General features: G+C 40.7%; 1 protein-coding gene across 2 annotated transcripts in view; it reads left to right on the top strand.

The window, feature by feature from the left end:
* Positions 1-17,237, top strand: part of NUCB2 (nucleobindin 2) — a 29,539-nt gene extending 12,302 nt beyond the window's left edge. Inside the window, exons 5-13 of one of the 2 annotated variants that reach the window (XM_035120265.2) lie at positions 3,288-3,391; positions 7,536-7,721; positions 8,347-8,437; positions 10,567-10,625; positions 11,295-11,387; positions 12,042-12,131; positions 13,650-13,820; positions 14,438-14,519; positions 15,257-17,237. In XM_035120265.2, coding sequence (XP_034976156.1) covers positions 3,288-3,391; positions 7,536-7,721; positions 8,347-8,437; positions 10,567-10,625; positions 11,295-11,387; positions 12,042-12,131; positions 13,650-13,820; positions 14,438-14,519; positions 15,257-15,381 — 1,001 coding nt within the window. In that variant the 3' untranslated portion in view covers positions 15,382-17,237. Of the gene's footprint in view, positions 1-3,287; positions 3,392-7,535; positions 7,722-8,346; positions 8,438-10,566; positions 10,626-11,294; positions 11,388-12,041; positions 12,132-13,649; positions 13,821-14,437; positions 14,528-15,256 lie in introns of those variants that run through there. The other variant, XM_035120273.2, reaches the window with a different exon arrangement.
* Positions 17,238-18,087: the final 850 nt, after the last annotated feature.

The following is an 18,087-nucleotide window of genomic DNA, read 5'->3' on the forward strand; positions in this document are numbered from 1 at the left end:
ATGCTTAAATTGCAGATTGCATTGCAATGAATTCATTGAAACAAGGTTAATTAATCCATGGACTAGCAGGTATTTCTAATATGCATAGCAGAACTGTGAGAATTATCTTTTAAGCTGAATGTTGTTTTATGGTTTATGGGCCTAATCAAGCTCAACTGGGCCCATGATATTGTTTTGGGCAAACTATGCCACCCTTTGCTGGGCCTGACTTCATATATGATGTGGGCAGGGTTTTTTTTCCAGCCGGAGGTGGCCGGAACTCAGTTCTACTATCTGCCATTCTAAGAGAACGAGGGAGGCATTTATGGTGATTTACAGCAGCTCTTTTTCTAGAAAAATAGTACTGGATGTAGGGTACAGGGAAGTTCCTACTGCAGCTTTAAACTTCAAGCTGTGGCTAAAAGGAAGAAGAATCGGAATTGATTTCTTAAGTGCCCTTCTGATTCTTCCTTAGCTTCAAAGAGTCAACCCTTTTTCAATTGGCACCTTATCTTGCCACCCTGCACTTTCTTTTTGATGCAAAGGAAGAATCAGGACTATTTCCTTTGAAATTATGTCTCCTGACAACATGGTGATGCCAGTTGATTGACTGGTAGATGGCGCTGCCTACCTATCAAAGTGACCCACAATGGGAGGAGAACTCAGCATCTGGCGCATTGGCCGTATCATGTGTCGCAGTAAAACTTGATTAGAAAAATCACACCTTTTATTGGCAATATCTTGAAAAATGTCTAAAGGAAATAAAACATAGATTTCAGAAAACCAGTAGATATTATGTCCTGTATGATAAAATACATATTCTTCAAAGTACCATGTGTAGTTATCATAATGCAGGTGCAATACTTATCAAAACAGTGACACTTAATAAACACACACACAATTCGTGCAAAATCATTTTTCTGTTGCCGCTGTCCTTGTTTTCAGGTGTAGTATGTAGAAATAGGAAGGAGAAAAAGTTTTGCAATGTGAAATATGGATATATGGATGACTGGCCTGTTCTCTACAGCATTTGAAATGCTTACATTTCAATCAGCAGTAAATGGTGCTTCAGGGGAATAGAGTGTAAGGCCAGGCTTTATGAAGATGGATTATCTAGTTCATGAAACAGTTTTCATTCTTCTCTAAAGCAGTTAGGGCCAGTTCACATGATTATCCATTACAGATTCCCCACCCCCCACCCCTTGACCTGCTTTCACTGTGTTCATGGCAGAAAGATAATCTGAATTGTTGCACACCAGAGCAAATCACAATTCTGCTCAGCAAGCATTAGGAAGGTTTGGGATGGGGGGAAAGGGAGAGTTTAAAAGAAATGCTTCTGCTCTTAACTCCACACACAGCTGGTCTTACCTTGCTGGGTCTTGTTTAATGAAATATTGCTTCTTTTTAAAAAAGTTCACTGTTTAAGAAGAGAAGAAGAGTTTGGGTTTGATATCCTGCTTTATCACTACCCGAAGGAGTCTCAAAGCGGCTAACAATCTCCTTTCCCCTCCTCCCCCACAACAAGCACTCTGTGAGGTGGGTGAGGCTGAGAGACTTCAGAGAAGTGTGACTAGCCCAAGGTCACCCAGCAGCTGCATGGAGACGTGAACCCGGTTCCCCAGATTACGAGTCTACCGCTTTTAACCACTACATCTCAAAGCAGACTTTCATACAGCAAAATTATTTGGGCAGTGAGAGGAATATTAGTAATAATTTTCCTGGTTAGCGGTTGCTGCAGTTAGTGATATTTAAAACTTTCTTTGCTGAGAGCCATTTCATAGAATTGTAGAGCTGGAAGGGACCATGAGGGTCATCTAGTACAACTCCTTCAATACAAGAATCTTTTGCCAAACGTGGAGCTTGAACCCACAACCCTGAGATTAAGAGTCTGTTGCTCTACTGACTGAGATGCCAATATAGAGGGGGAAATGTGCAAACACATCTGTAGATGTATACACAGTGGGGGGGCATCTAGTTGTGTCCATTCTTGAGTAGAATAGACTTCTGCACACATGGCGGGACTTCCCATTCCTCTACACCACCATCCCGCCCCCCTGTCCCCTACATAACCCAAAATCTGCATTGGGGCAGCAGGGATAGAAAAGGAAGGGAAAGTCTTGCTGGGCAAGTGGAAATCCACTACCTGGGACATTATCCCACCTTTGTACGTATGTGCATATGATGCGTATCTGCCTATGATGATCAACATGAGGGTTGTATGCAAAGAAAGACAGAAGTCTTTATTTGTAAGAATTGTGTCACATTTCAGAAAGCCATTGGATCTCCCCCCACCCCATCATTTCACACCCAAGCTGTACTCCCTCCAATCTTGCCAAATATAAAACTGAATTAATTTAGAATCCAAAGCCTTCAGTGCTGGTGCAAACATAATATTACTCTGTCTTTTACCCACATGTTTCTCCTGCAGCCTTCCTCATTTGTGTGGATTCCCCCTCTCCTCTCTTATACTGCAGAGCATCTTAACTAGTGTTTGAAGATGGTTTAACAAAAAAGCCTAGTCCATTTAGCAGGAAATAGCCAGAACATAATATAGTTAAGGGAGAAAGGAAGATGCTAGTGAAGGCACTACAGATTATCACAGCCTGCTTCTGGATTTCCCAACTCTGTTAATTGGGGAACAGTATATCTGCACCTCACCCATTATACTGGCCTTTACTTCTTCAGAATACTAGTCATTGTTAGGCGGCTCAAGCAGGCTAACACTTTTTTCTTTTCCAAATGACACTCCCCATCCCATGGCTTTTGTAACTGCTGAGCATGCTCAGTCCTCACTGATTCCCCCCCCCCCCCCGGATTCCCCCCATTACTTTTTATTTTAAGTTAAATACCTCTTAATTTTACTTCAGAAATTCTATACTTTTGTGTCCCTGGAGTATGTGGAAATTGCCACCTTATTTGTAGGTTAGTTGAGTGCCAATCTGCTTAGCTGCCAAACTAACACCTAATCATCCACATTTGCTATTAGAGGAAAGGATGGATATTGGAACTGGTTTAAGTGCAGAATAGTTGTAGTGTATGTCTGCTATAGTATGCATTTTAGTTTCTGCCTATTAAAATTGTAGTGTAATCTCTCAACGGTTTGACAGTTGTGTCCTTTAGAGTGTCAATATTCATTTTACTTTGGCTAAAGCTCATCCTTGAGATGCTCTTGAGGGCTGTAGCATATAAATGTGATTTTAAAATACATGTTTCTTCCCTCATGCAATGCCAGGAAATTTAACCTGTTATCCGATATATATTGATACATGTAGTTAAATCATTTCTGTCTTTGTACGGGTTGTTTTTAGATTCTGGCATAGACCACCAGTTCCTTCTCAAACAATTTGAGCATCTGAACCACGACAACCCTCACACTTTTGAAGCTAAAGATTTAGACATGCTAATCAAAGCTGTAAGTGTTGAGCAAATATTTTCCAGATGCTTGCTTGCTGCTACTGCTGTATTTTTCTTTAATGGAATCCACCTTTTCTCCCTTCCCCTGCCTCCATTTTGAATAACTTTCATAGTTACCTCAAGAGTCATAGTCTGAGAATCCCATTTGGCTCCGTAATGTAATATTGTGCCACAGGAGACATTTCTGTGCATTTGAAAACAGTCTGCTCATTTTTCTCATAGTGCCTCATGCGACTTGCATCCCCAAGCCAATATAAGCAATCTTTGAAGGTTTTTACAGAGCCTTTAAACTGAGCGCTCTTTTGACCTTTGCCAGCTAATACTGGCAAATTTTCTTCTCTGATTCCTTTAGCTATTTTATGTAAGTGTATTTGTATGTCTATGTACCAAAGGATTTTAACTACTGGTAGTTTTGCGTTGATTAGTCACCTGTATTTTAACTACCGTGTTTCTCACATTTTAAGACACCGTCTTATAACTTTTTTCCCTCAAAAAAACACTGGGTGGCTTATTTTCAGGGAATGTCTTGTTTTTATTACGTCAGGAGCAGTGCCCCTCTTGCTCCCTGGCTCCCTGCGGGGCAGGATTCTTGACTGAAAGAAAAGGACGGGCAACAGCCACCACCAAACTCCGTGAGAGGGAGTCTGAGGGAAGGGAAGTGTGTGCGTCCCTGGCCCAGCCCTCTCTCCCCGGCCCTGGGATGTTCGTGAGGGAGGGAGGGAGGGAGCTCCTCCGAAGGGCTGCTCTCTCTCTCTCTCTCCTCCCAGGTGGGGACTCACTTAATAGCAATCTGCTACACTGGAGCTTCTTAAATTTAAACCAGTACAGTATAATGGAATCTATCTGTGTGATGCAGTACGTATAGCAAATAAGGATCTCTACCAGCCAGCCCAAGACTTAAGAGCGAAAGTTCCAACAATGTAGCACTTTGTAGCACTGATAGCAAAGAGGCTACCGGCTGATAAGAGATACTGTAGAAAACAAGGCAGTTGAGCAGCAATTAAAATGGTAAATGGTAGCAATTGTAGCAATTGAGCCAGCAGGAAAGCGGGGTGAGATAATCTGCTGGTCCTAACTGCTTCTCTTACCCACAAAATGTTAACTTTTAGCAGCTCCTAAACAGCGAGAAGCCACCGGCAGCGATCCCGGTACCAGTAAAAATCCTTAAAGGGGCAGCTCTACAGACAAGCAATAGAAAGAAAAAGAATCCTCACTTTTTAAAAGGTTTTTAAAAGGGGGGAAGGTGGGGGGAAGCGAGAGGTGGGCTCTGTGTGTGTGTGTGTGTGTGTGTGTGTGTGTGTGTGAGAGAGAGAGAGAGAGAGAGAGACACGCAGGGGAGAGAGAGAGAGAGAGAGAGAGACGCGCACACAGAGTCTCTCCCTAAAGGGGAAGGCAGCGTCTTCAATCGCCCCTCTTTTCTTCCTCCTGTTTCATCTCCTCCCCACCGCAAATGCCACTTTTCTCCTCTTCACTCACACAGCCTAGCTAAAAAAAAAAAAATCGAACGGGAGGGGAAATCACGAGTCTGCAGCAACCAGCAGCTATGGCTCTTCGGTGCATTTTTACAAGCTTTTAAAAGAAATACGTGTCTTTGGAGCGACAGCAAAATGGGGAGAGATTTTTAGGGGGGGGGAGTTTGCTGGCGGGAGGGGGGAAGGGTCTATCACTATGTCTTATTTTCGGGTTATGGCTTATATCGCACAATTGCTTAGAAATCCTGCTATGTCTTATATTATGCCTACGTCTTAAAAAAGGAGAAACACGGTAGTTAACTGCTTTAGGTTTAGACTGATTTGCATTTTGCCAAAACCTGAAGATAGGTTCTTTTGAAGTAGCAAAGAATAAATGAAACTTGCAAATAAATAAACAAAAGCTGCAACACCATCTTCAGAAAGGGCATTTTTCATTCTCTCTTTTGTCCACATTAAACTTGATGGAATCAAAACAGGCTCAAAATATAAGCAGGTGTTTCCTAACATGATCATAATTGGTCTCCATAGATCAAAAGCAGGGATGGAGAACCTGTGACTCTCCAGATGTTATTGGACTGCAGCTCCAATGAGTAACAGTTGGAGAGACCACCGGGTCCCCATTCCTGAGCTAATGAATCAGCCAATTAAAGCTGATTGCTCTGTTTTTGAAATTGAAAAGTATGTTTAGATTTGCAATCCATCCTCTACTGAAGGCTTGGGGAGGGTAACAGTATTGCAGACACAAAAACACCAAATAGGCCCCTTTGCTTAACTAAATAATTGGGAAGGACAACTGTCAGAGGCGGGAAAGCCTTACAGATACAGTGGTACTTTGGGTTATGAACTTAATTCGTTCCGGACGTCTGTTCTTAACCCGAAACCGTTCTTAACCTGAGGCGCGCTTTCGCTAATGGGGTCTCTTGGTGCTGCTGTGCCACCGGCACACGATTTCCGTTCTCATCCTGGGGCAAAGTTCTCAACTTGAGGTAACTCTTCCAGGTTAGTGGAGTTTGTAACCTGAAGCGTTTGTAACCCGAAGCGTTTGTAACCCGAGGTACCACTGTAAATACTTATTAATGTTATAGTACTTTAGAGTGTTCAAAGAGTGGCAAATAAGTCATCTTCGTATTTGCTAGCAACAACCCTTTAAAAATAACTAGTACCACATTATCATCATGAAGTTGCAGATGGCAAGGCTGAGACTTGAGCATAGTGAATTCTTAGCTCCCCCTTGTGAGTTCTTAGCTGAGTGAAATTTCCACCGGGAGACTTTGTGACTCATTGTTAGCACACTTTCCTTAAGAAAATAGAGAATTGAGGAAATGGGACTGAGTTTGCTCTTGAAGAATGACTGTGAGAACCACTGTAGAAAAATGGACAGAAGCATAATCAGAATGGCACTACTGGCATAGTCAGCTGCATTTTCAGGTTATTCTAAACCATAGTTTAGTTGTACAACATTAACAACTAGGAATGTGTGGCGTTGCTACGTATGATGAATGCGTGCCGTCGCTACATAGGACACGTGTGGTGTTGCTACATACAGCGCATATGTGTGACACCATGCATGCGTTGTATGTAGTGGTTTGCTGTTGGCTGCAGTGGCGATGGAGGGATCCCACCGCCGTCCGTATGGCGCTTGAGCGGCACCGGCAGCAAACCACTATGCACAGCGCATGTATGGCGTCACTATGTACAGCGCATGCGTGTGACACCGTGCATGCGTTGTATGTAGTGGTTTGCCACTGGTGCTGCTTGAATGCCATACAGACGGTGGCGGGATCCTCTGCTCGTGGCTGCAGCCGCGAACGGAGGATCTCCCACATGCGGCTGCGGCAGTTCAGCAGCTGCTCGCGCCGTCGCGCCTGGGGCAGCAGGGTGAGCACCCTGCTGGGTGCCTTCTTGCCACACCCCCAGACATGGCACCCGGGGCGCACCACCATCACCCCTTCCCCCTTGTGACGCCACTGGCTCCGGTGTGCTGTAGTACCCACCCAGTCAGGATCAGCTTGTCCAACTCTGAGCACTAGATGTGGCCAGGAAGCCACCAGAGACTCCCAGCTTTGCAGGGGCCCACTCAAATGTCAAGGGGAAAAGGCAAAACTAATACCTTCCTCATTCATGTAGTGGTGGCAGTTCATTTCAAAAAAGAATGTGTTGGGCAGCTTAGCTCCCTGCCCTCAGCTAAAGGCAGTGCCTGGTCGATGGTACTGGTGGTCAGGGTCAGATGGAAAGGGAAGAGGGCAAAGGCTGAGTGATAACTTTGAAGTTTTATTTCTCTTTGGCTATATCTTTACATTTCGGGTTAGGGGCACACTAGTTGACTGTTGTACAAGGGGCCCACAAAATTGGGGAATCACCTTTGAGAATCTGCCTCTCTTATAATTTTAGCATTGCTTAACTCCCTGGATTTTCTGTGTTGCATATCTTATTGTTTGAGTTGTGCTTACGTCAAAATTGATGTAGCTCTTCAATGGTTAGTGACAGATTTTAAACCACTTTGTGTACGCTTTCCTTTCATAAGTAAATTGGAAGGAAAGTGTGTGCTGTTCAGCATGACCTCAGACCCACTGCTAGGACACACACAAAGCTTGGATAAAAGGAGTATTTGGTGCTTCATATTGCAGTGGTCAAAAAACACCGTATTCTTAATTGATTTTTAATTTGTAGGCCACAAGTGACTTAGAAAACTATGACAAGACTCGTCATGAGGAGTTTAAGAAATATGAGATGATGAAAGAACATGAAAGAAGAGAATATTTAAAAACACTGGATGAAGAAAAGAGACGACAAGAGGAATCTAAGTATGAAGAACTGAAGAAAAAGCACAGTGATCACCCCAAAGTAAACCATCCTGTAAGCACACAGTTTGTGTCTACCATATAGTGAAGGTCTATTCAGGCATTATGCATTAAAAGGAGAATAAATAAAAGCAGTGGGGTATTCTTTATAGATCTAAATAAATTTAGATTGGTTATTGAACTGGCAGGTTGTTGCTGACTTTAATAAGATGATTTTATACGCTTCCTTTCCAGCCATTTCTTATTTAATCAACATTTATGAGAAGAGATTGAGATCTGTGCTTCCTTTGAAAACTTTTCTAATACATGTTTGAGCTGCTGCTTCCATGACAACTTTTTCTATGGGAAATGGAACCTGACAAAGTTCTACCTACCCTTACGTTATGCCCATCTGTTAATAAGAGTGGCATTGTAGAATGATCCAAATTGTTCTTGACCATGTGTAATGTATTGTTTCATTTTTGTTATCCCCTCTGCTGACAATTTAGGAATTCCTACTGAAGATGTTGACATTAATGGATGATAGATCTGTGCTTTTCAGTGTGTGTGGAGGGGGAGGGGAAATAACTAGATTTTGAAGCTTTTCTTAGAAAGGTAATATGGATTTATTTGGCACAATGTGGTTGCAAGAAATGTCTATCTAATCATTTGCATTATTGCTTTTTGTGATCAACTTACAGGGAAGTAAAGACCAGTTGAAAGAGGTGTGGGAGGAGGCAGATGGACTGGACCCCAATGATTTCGATCCAAAGACTTTTTTCAAGTTGCATGGTAAGGAGCATAATTTTTTTCCTGTAAAGAATGAAGCAACTTGAGTGATACTCTTGGGATTGCCTTCTCTGGAGCAATACCTTCATCATGTGACAACAAAGAATCTTAAATAAATTAACATCTGTAGTAGGATAAAATCCCATTATGCAGATCAGGGCTGAGGTGATACAATTTATCAGACAGTTGAGTTCTAATTCAGCATTTTCACAATGAGTGTCCCTTTTGTACTGGAGTTTATTTACATATGTATAGATCCTTGTAACACAACAGTTTCAATAATTGGTGGGCTTGTTGCACTTATTTTCATTCTGGCACTATTTACCTCAACAGTCTGGAGTCCATACTGAGGAAGAAAATAATAATGTTTTGAAGAAGGAATACAACTTAGATTCATTTTCAGCTTGCTTTGTATTTTTTAAAACTCATGGCAATCACCCTTTCAAGGACTTGAAAACTACATGACCTACTGGACAGATTGCTCAGTCTTTTGAAGGCTCTTTAAAGTTGCAATAAGCAGAATTTCCAAAACTGCTAAAGAATTGATATTCAGATCTGGGCAAATGGGCTAGAGCTTATAAAGCTATGCTCTGCAAATAAAACCCTCTTTTGCTGTTATTGTTAGGAAGTAAGTCTGGACAGGGTTGTCCCAGCTGCCCTCCAGCCACTGGGACTAAAGACGCTGCAAAATATCAAGAAATGGGACTAAGATAAGCCCGCCTCATTTCTGTTCTCTATTTGTTCTGCTATTACACCCTAGAGTTGCACAATGACTGTGTGTGGCAAAGTGACTTTATCAACATTATGGTGTTGTGACAAATGTGCAGGGCTGGACAGATCTGAAGCAGATACATATAAAGAATAGTATATGAGACAGATAGTTAATTCCTTTCTAAGTTAAATAGCACCAACAATTTCTAAACAGCAGTTAGGCACTGAAATCTTACAAAGGTCATGGATGTTCACACCCTTGTTTAACAGGCCCTTGCTTCAAAAGTTAATTATTAAAAGTCAAGCTGCCATAATTTCATACAGATAAACATGATTCAATATGGGTGTGGCTAAGTGGGATCTTATCAAGGGGAGAAGGGTAAAGAGAGGCAATGTATGAATTTTGAATCTATTCAAGGGCTATTTATGTATTATGATTTTATTTTGAGCTATGTTTTGGTTTCCAATTTCATTATAAGAGAGTGGAAGCCCGAAGAGGAGAATTGTCAACGCCTCTAGGTTTTCTTTGCTAATAGAACATAAAACCAAATAGTCAACAGCAACACTGGTCAGTAGCTAAATAGAAAAATAAATGTGCTGTGCTAAAATATTTTGTTAGATATACAGTAGATGTTAATCAAGTTGGGATTGTAGCATGCTAAAAGTCAATTAGACCTGGTGTGCATGAGTGTGCTATGTGATGAACTTACCCTAGTAGGAAATATTTTGGTTTCCACCTGTATGAAAAAGGGTTAATACACCTCCTACCTTGAGTGACAGCACATGATTATGGGGGCGGGGTTATGGACATTCTAGAAGGAGGGAACTGCAGTTAATGACAGTTGAGAGGGAAGAAGAGGGATGAGGGAGTGAGAGAGATATAGTGGGAAAATGGGGAGTAGAGTGTTAGAGAGGGATGCAGGAGCTGTATTAACAAGTCTGTGTTATATGAAAAGAAGATATGTGCTTTTAAGAACCAGAGAAATTCATGTTTATAAGTTAAATAATAAAGTTAAATGTGCTTAAACGTTCACTGACTCGGCAGTGTCTCTGTACCTTCAGAGGTGTGACAAAGAGGCGAGAACAAAGCTTTCCTGTGGAGAAGGAAACTTTGCTTTTTTTCCTGTCATACAAAGGGCTGGTTAGCGAAGCCAGAGGAGCCACATTGTTGCCTAAGGGAGAGGCACATTGTAGCAGTAGGGATCCATGTGAGGGAGACCCCACTGGTGGCAATAGGTTTCGAACGCAGTGCCTGAGGTACCCCAGAGACAAGTCCAACTTGGACACTGGAGGTTTTTCTCCTGTTTGTAGAGAAGCACAGGGAGAGCCTCTGTTGTTAAAGCAGAGGGGTGGGAAACTGGGAATCCCTCACATGCTAATGCTTCCGTGTTCTATATTTATATGTATTATACTTTTTATAGATGTCAATAATGATCATTTTCTGGATGAGCAGGAGTTAGAAGCCCTGTTTACTAAAGAGGTATGTGATGCACATTACATGGAAACTCTTCCTTACAATTGGTTGATATACGGGCTTCTGTCTATATAAAAATGGCAGCACTGGTAATATTTATGTATCCATCAAAGATGTGCTAAAGGCTAAATATTTGTTTAACAAAACAAAACAAAACCCAGGTCAGTTATTCAAGGAAAAACAATATATTCTGGAGCAGGGAGCAGTACCAGATAGTTACTTTCAACACTTTGAAAGTCCATAGCTAAAACCTATAGATGCAAGGGCAAAACATAAAAACTTTATACCAGGAACTGATGCCATTGATTTCATATTCAGGCTGGGACTAGCTACCTGGCATGCATACTTCCAGTGTCTAGGCATAGAAATGCAAGGAGGTTTTACATTTCTCTACGTACAGAGTGGACCAATGCCCAAATGTCTTGGTAAGTTCAAAATTTGGAAAGTTGATATACTGGTCCAGTCTGAAGAGGATAAGCCAAAAGAATTCAATTCAATTCAAACTGATTATATACCAATATGTATTGTATATTGGCATAAAAAGCAGTAATTTCTTGATTTGAAAACAGAAGCCAACTCTGTTTGACATATTTATATAGTTAAGCAATAACAGGGATGGATAATCTGTTTCAAGCACATTCCTTAAGTTCAGTGATGTATTTGCTTCTGTTTTAGCTAGAGAAAGTGTATGATCCCAAAAATGAAGAAGACGACATGGTAGAAATGGAAGAAGAGAGGCTACGAATGAGAGAACATGTCATGAATGAGGTGAGGCCAAAACATCACTCTTTTATAAATAATTGTAGTAGGGAAAACCCTGCTGTTACCACATTCATTTCAATGAATGATATATATATATATGTGTGGACATTTCACACCCTAGTGTCTCTATATCCCTGGTCTGTTCCAGGCAGCTGCTGGTGGGAATCTGAAATTCTCACATAAGGATGGTGACAGTCACAGTGACAAGCAATTCTAAAATGTTATCACTAGGACGGCAGTGTCCCTTGTGGTGGGCACTAATGCATTCTGACCCTTAGACATTAAAAAAAATAGGACTGGAGGAAATACACACAGTTGCTTGGTAACATTTTATAGTATTTTCAGTGAGGAACCCAAGCTTGTGAAGAACTCTCAAGAATAATTAACTGTGGACCTTAATTAGGACCTTTGAACACATTGGGACTTACTTCTGAGTAAACATGCATTGGATTATGCTGTGAGTGAGTGTGCGGGGGGGGGGGGAATTCATTTGGCCACACCGAAGACTTTGTTTTCAGTCATCATTTCCCCCTCAGAATAATGCAGTGCCTGTGCTGTAACATTAAAATACTGTATGCTGATTAATCTTTTGAAAAGCTGGATGCAAATGCAAGTTTGATGACCTAAAGTGTGCTTATCCACTTGTACCTCTTATAAAAGGTTGACATCAACAAGGACCGGTTAGTGACTTTGGAAGAATTCTTGAGAGCTACAGAGAAAAAGGAGTTTTTGGAGCCAGAAAGCTGGGAGGTAATCCTGCCATTTTTAAAGTAGAACATGCTGCAACCACCATCCCTGACTAGGCTTGCCAGACTCAATAGTGGACAAGACTTCTGTGCCTTTAATTGCCCTGCTCTCTTTTGAGTCTGGAAACCTTAAAGAGAAACCAGCAGACCCTTTGTTTAATTTCCAAGCAAAGGGTCTGCCGGTTTCTCTTTAAGGTTTCCAGACTCAAAAGAGAGCAGGGCAATTAAAGGCACAGAAGTCCTGTCCACTATTGAGTCTGGCAACCCTATCCCTGACCCAAACCACAAGTAGCCAGTTTGCCTCAAGCCTTCGATTCTCTTCCCCCCTTCTTTGTTGTATTTATCTGTGTTTAATTATTAGCAACTTTATCAAAATAAAATCTGAACAGTGAGTCCAAGGACACTGTGCACAAGCTGCTTTATGGGACAATCTTAATGTTTGTGCAGGCATTTGAAATAGAATAAGCACAGGCATTTTGACTGCAGTATTCTTTGAACAGAGCAGTCAGTGATTTATATGGGAAATATAGAGAAAGAATTGTGTTATCTTTTTTATAAAGTCAGGTTTATGCCATTTCTTCCCAGATCCTGAAAGAAACGGAGAACTGTTAAGTGCTGTAACGCTGTCATGTATGCTTGGAAGCTGTCTTCCTTACAGTAATATCTCTATAAGCACAGAAGGAGTTCTCTTTGGCAAACAAGATTCTGTTGCACTTCACATTAAATGAGAAAGAGTGTGGGGAAAGCCCAGCAGCATAGAGCAGATAATTGCTCTGTTACCACAAATACAATCTATATGCATAAGCAGATTTCCATTCTTATTATTTATTAAACTTGTTAGTCGCTTTATCTTGCTCAAGGCAACCCAAACCAACACACAAACAAACAAACAAAAAACCCCACATAAATACAAGTGAGGGGGGGACTTTCTGGACCAAAGTTTGTGTATGTAGGAAGGTGGGGATGAAGAGGAGCAGAGGAAAACATACAAAAAATGTGGGCATACTGCTCCTGCATTGTGTGTGTACTGTTGAGCAAATGATCACTTCTTGAAAGTCTGATGTTGTCAACCATCTTTAAGAAGCACAGATCTTTCTATACAGGAGAGTGTCTTCTGCTGGCAGGAGGTCCTGTGTGGACCCTCTTGTGGGGAAAAGCTATGTAATGCTGCAGGCTGATGATTTTCCTTATCAGTCCAATAGGCAGGTTGACTGCCCTTAGTCTTTTCAAAGTCAAGTTGCTGTCAAGGTGTGTGAATTGTGCATGGACAAAGATCAGGAACTTGTTAGAAAAAGAGAGGGGCACTCTTGAGGAACCTTGCTATTTCCCCCCCTTCTGGTAAGAATTTAACTAGTGTAAAATGCTTCTCTTTATCAAAACTTCGGATCATCATCAAAAATATTGTATCTTGCACACATATTTCAAAAGGTGGGTCTATAGAAAAATTTATGAATTGCTTCTTATTTTTTTCAACATTGAACCTTCTCTGAGGGGTTTGCATTTTATTCTTATTGTTGTTAAGACCCTGGACCAACAACAGGTCTTCACTGAAGATGATCTGAAGGAATTTGAAAGTCACATTTCCCAGCAAGAAGATGAACTGAACAAGCAAGCTCTAGAACTTCAGAAAAGGAAAGAAGAACTACAGAGGCAACATGACCACCTTCAAGCTCAGAGACAAGAACTCCAGCAGGTACCAGCTGAATAGCTGCAAATTTCCTTTGGTTATAGAAATGGAATTCATTGTATTTATTGTTTAGTAAGAACAGAACAAATTATCATATCTTGTTCTGAAAGTATACTGTCTTTGGAATGCATGTTAGCTGGGTCTGCTGCTCAGACATACCAGACCTCGAAAGGTTGGAGTGATCTTTTAGGTATTGTGGTCCCAAGCTGCATAGGGCTTTATACACCAGTACCTGTACCGATAGCAGCACCTTAAAAATAGCTTGGTCGCTAATTGGCAGCAAGTGCAATTTATTTTTTTAGCAGCAGTATAACGTGATGGTGATATTCTGTGTTAAAGAACTGTAAAGTTGCTTCATTTTGCACAGTACTGAACTAGATTATTGGATTTGGGACGACTGTATTTTGTTCCAGAGAAAAGAAGAATCCATGCAAAGCTGAGTTTATTTAAGAAGGCATTTTGTTGCAGACATTACTGTGATACACAAGAACTGTATGGATGTTCATATTCAAAGATATAAACATACGGCATATGTAACTTTATTGCATGAAATTAACACTCTGATACACCTTCGATTACCTATTTTCCATTTCATTCCACATACACTTGTAACTGCCCAACAGGCTGTCCAGCAAATGGAACAGAAGAAGTTACAGCAAGGACATCCTGCTTCGGGACCAGGTGGAGAACTGAAATTCCAGCCACGTATGTAAATTATTCTCTTTCTCTCTCACACAGACATATTATTGATGATGGTGTTCATTATTTGTGAGAGAAACTATTCATGCCCACAGTGCAATACAGAACCAAACTTATAGCTTGGCACTTAATATTCTGTTGCAAATAAGAGAAGGAGCCTGCCAACCCATTAGATTGGAATGTAACATGTTTGAACACTTGGATGCCTGAAACTGAACCCCTACTCATATACTTTCCTTGCCAGATAATTCAAATGAAAGAATCTATCATGTTTTACTGTTAAATCGGGGCACCTTTCATACAAGCTCCAAATATATCTCTTAGCAGCTGTACATGAAAGAGAGAGAGGTAATTTGGGCAAGTGTGTCTTTGTATGTGAGAGGGGGAAAAGATGCATTTTCATAAAAGAGAGCCAGCTGGATACCATTGAAAATGGAGCTCTAAAATCTTACTGCACATAAATGAACAAGCAAATACCGCAGACCTTCTTTGTTCTCTGAAAGGTGATTTTATGCAGGGGGTGGGGTGAATCTAGTACCATAAATATGTGGAGTTCTGCTCCAATAACCTTTAGGGATGTTTTGACTATATGTGATTTCAGCTTTATGTATAACCCCCTGTAATGTAACCTGCACGTAAAATTTGAGTCTACTATAATATGTAAAACCACACTTTCTGAGATTTGGATTACCAGGCAATTGCTCAACAGAACTAACCTTTGTTTTCCGTATTTTGTGTTACAGCTGCACCACAGCCAGTTGGAAATGTTCCAAATCATCCTGCGGGAGGCAGTCAGCCTTTACCACCAGGAAGCATACCAGTACAAGAAACAGCTGCAGGATCAGATCACGTTCAGTCTCACCCTTAACCACATGTGCCTCAAATTTGTACCATAGTTTTGGGAGAGAAGTGGGAGGGGATGTGGTCAGAGAAGTAAAAACAAATTGGGAATTGAGCTTAAAATCCCCATTTCAAATCATTGGATTCATGAAGACTTTCAAAGGCACAAATGATACAAGGCAGGTTTATAAAGCTGCTGATCTTTCAGGTGAGAAGGGTATATTAAAATATTCTAATTTTGTAACTAGATTTAAGGATATCCAGATTTTATCCTCAGGAAAACATTATTGTTTGACTTCAATGTAATTTGGCTGGCTGTCTATCATTTGAGCCTTGGAAAATCTCCACCTACTTCACGGTCAAATTAAATATGTTTTATAATCTGCCAGAAGACTCACCAAATGTTCATTTGTAAATGTTCATGATGCTGATAGTTTTGATTGTCGTTGGGTGTAAAGTGGAAGTTTGCTTGATCAAGACACAAGTCTATGACAATATTTTCCTAAAAGTGCCAACAATGGAGAGCAGGAATTTAGGATGGTGTAGTGAATGAGGGTGGTTTCCCCGCCCCCCAATCTCTTTGGTCTTTGAGACCAAATGAATAGAAACCACCTGTGATCTGATTTCAATAAATTCTGCACATAAAAAAGGAAGTCTAATTGGAGCAGGGAGTAATGGGCAATAGTGAATATGCCTAAGAATGGCAGTATAAGAAGCCTTCAACAGAAATAGTGAATTTGAAGTGTATTGATTTAGCCGTCCTTATTGTTGCAAACCAAATGCAGTGTTTCAGCTGGCTACATCCCCCGTAAATCAGCTATGAAGAGGATACTTTCGTCCTACTTCCTTTCATAATATGCCAGTTGCATTTATCCCTTTATGAGCTATGAAAGTGAGCTCTTTTGATGATAAAGTATATTTGCAGAATTAGCAAAGACCTCTCATTGTCTTTTCTTGGACAAAACAGCTTGGCTCCTGATGTAAAAGACTCCTTTGAAAATCATCAGTATGTTACAAACAGCAGTTCTCAGAAGCTGCATTCTGAGTTTAAGCTAAAATCAATTAACACTGGGTATGATTACCTGAATTTTAAAAGGCACGCAGTTTAGATGTGGATATTTTCATGGAAGCTTGAAGCCGGCATCTTCAATAATAATTCAAGTTTCTCCACATAACCCTTTGTTTTTCTGTGAACTTGGCTAAGAGCAACATGGCTTTAAGAGTTCTTTACCATTTTAGCTCAAAAACAAGCATCCAGTTCATTACAGCTGAAACCCAGTTTATCCTTTGAACATGACTCCTAAAGGCATTTTTTCTTACCGTATTATTCCTACTTGAATTTTTATTCAAAGACTACTGAAGCAAATGAAATGACAGTGGCATTTAGACTGTATTTAAAAATGAGTAGGGGAGTATTTTTTTTTTCTGATGGTTGTACTGATGGGGCAGAATAGGAGGTGGCTATTAAAATATTGAAGAACTGTAATGATTTCTGTTTCTGGGAAATTGGCCGTTTTGCTATAACAGAATTATTTATATAGGGCTTCAAGATTTGCAGAGATAAAATAAAAGGCAGGCCTTCCCTATACAAAAGTTAGGGAAGGAGAATTCGGTGCACAGTTCGACACACTAATGTAGATTCTTGTCTTCAGTTGGAGTAGGTTACTTTTTTACAGGAGAGTTTTTAAATGACAACTGCTGGCCCTTGAGCGACCTTGTTCACACTGTATATTACACATAATTGGTAGCATATTTTCCTGCTTGTTCATTTTAGGGCCTGTTTGCATAAGACCGTTAAGCATGTGGTGGATACTTGTGCAGGTTTTCTTCCTGCCCTTGATGAACCGGTAGTGTGTGACTCCTGTCATGCACCAAATTCTCCTTTAATAAAACCATCAGAAACGTCATAATATGAGCACATCTCAAAACGGATAGCAAATACTCACAGGTGGCTTCTTGGAGTCAAAGAGGCCAGGTGGGCAGCCTTTCCATGGAACCAGCCCATGGCCAGAGTGGCCTATGAACCAGTCCTGTGCTTCCCTTTTTCAATTTCCATGATCTTAACTGAATTTTGCATTCTTGCTTCTTGGCATCTCCTACTCCTGCTCGGTGTCAGCCACTCTTTCCTTTTTATGGTCCTGAAATGAATATGGCAATGTAGTTCTGACCTATAGGCTGAATTGCCTTCCTGTAGCCCTAGACTTCTTTTTCCACAGCCCATGATGACCAGTAGAAGAGCCAGCACAGGCAACTGCAACCATGCATAGGAACAGGATTATCGGACTGATACCCATGACTTAATTTATATTAACCATACAGAAGTCCCTACATGAGAATTAAAAGAAGTTCCCAGAGGAAGGCTATTTCTCTACAGTTTACTTGAAACAGTACATTAGACAGCTGCTTAAATACAGGTTGTGATCCTTGTTTGAGGCTCATGTACTACAACTGTTGGAAAGTTATCTTCTGTACAGTATTTTGTTTGCAGCCTCACAAGTATATACAAACCAAAAAAGCATGCTGTCGTTAAATTTTATGTGGCATACATCCCTCTTTTAAGATTATAAATAAAATCATATGACAAAAATAAAAAGTTGGGTTGCAGTATGATTCCAAAAGCTTACCACATGTTCTAATCAAGAAGTTTTTAAAATGTTCACGATACAGAATTTATGGTGTTTCATTTACCACTACTGTGAGCCAAACCACTTTTTACAAAGAAATATGGCACAGT

This window comes from Zootoca vivipara, chromosome 1 (assembly GCF_963506605.1).
Source record: "Zootoca vivipara chromosome 1, rZooViv1.1, whole genome shotgun sequence".
In the NCBI taxonomy this organism is placed as follows: domain Eukaryota; kingdom Metazoa; phylum Chordata; class Lepidosauria; order Squamata; family Lacertidae; genus Zootoca; species Zootoca vivipara.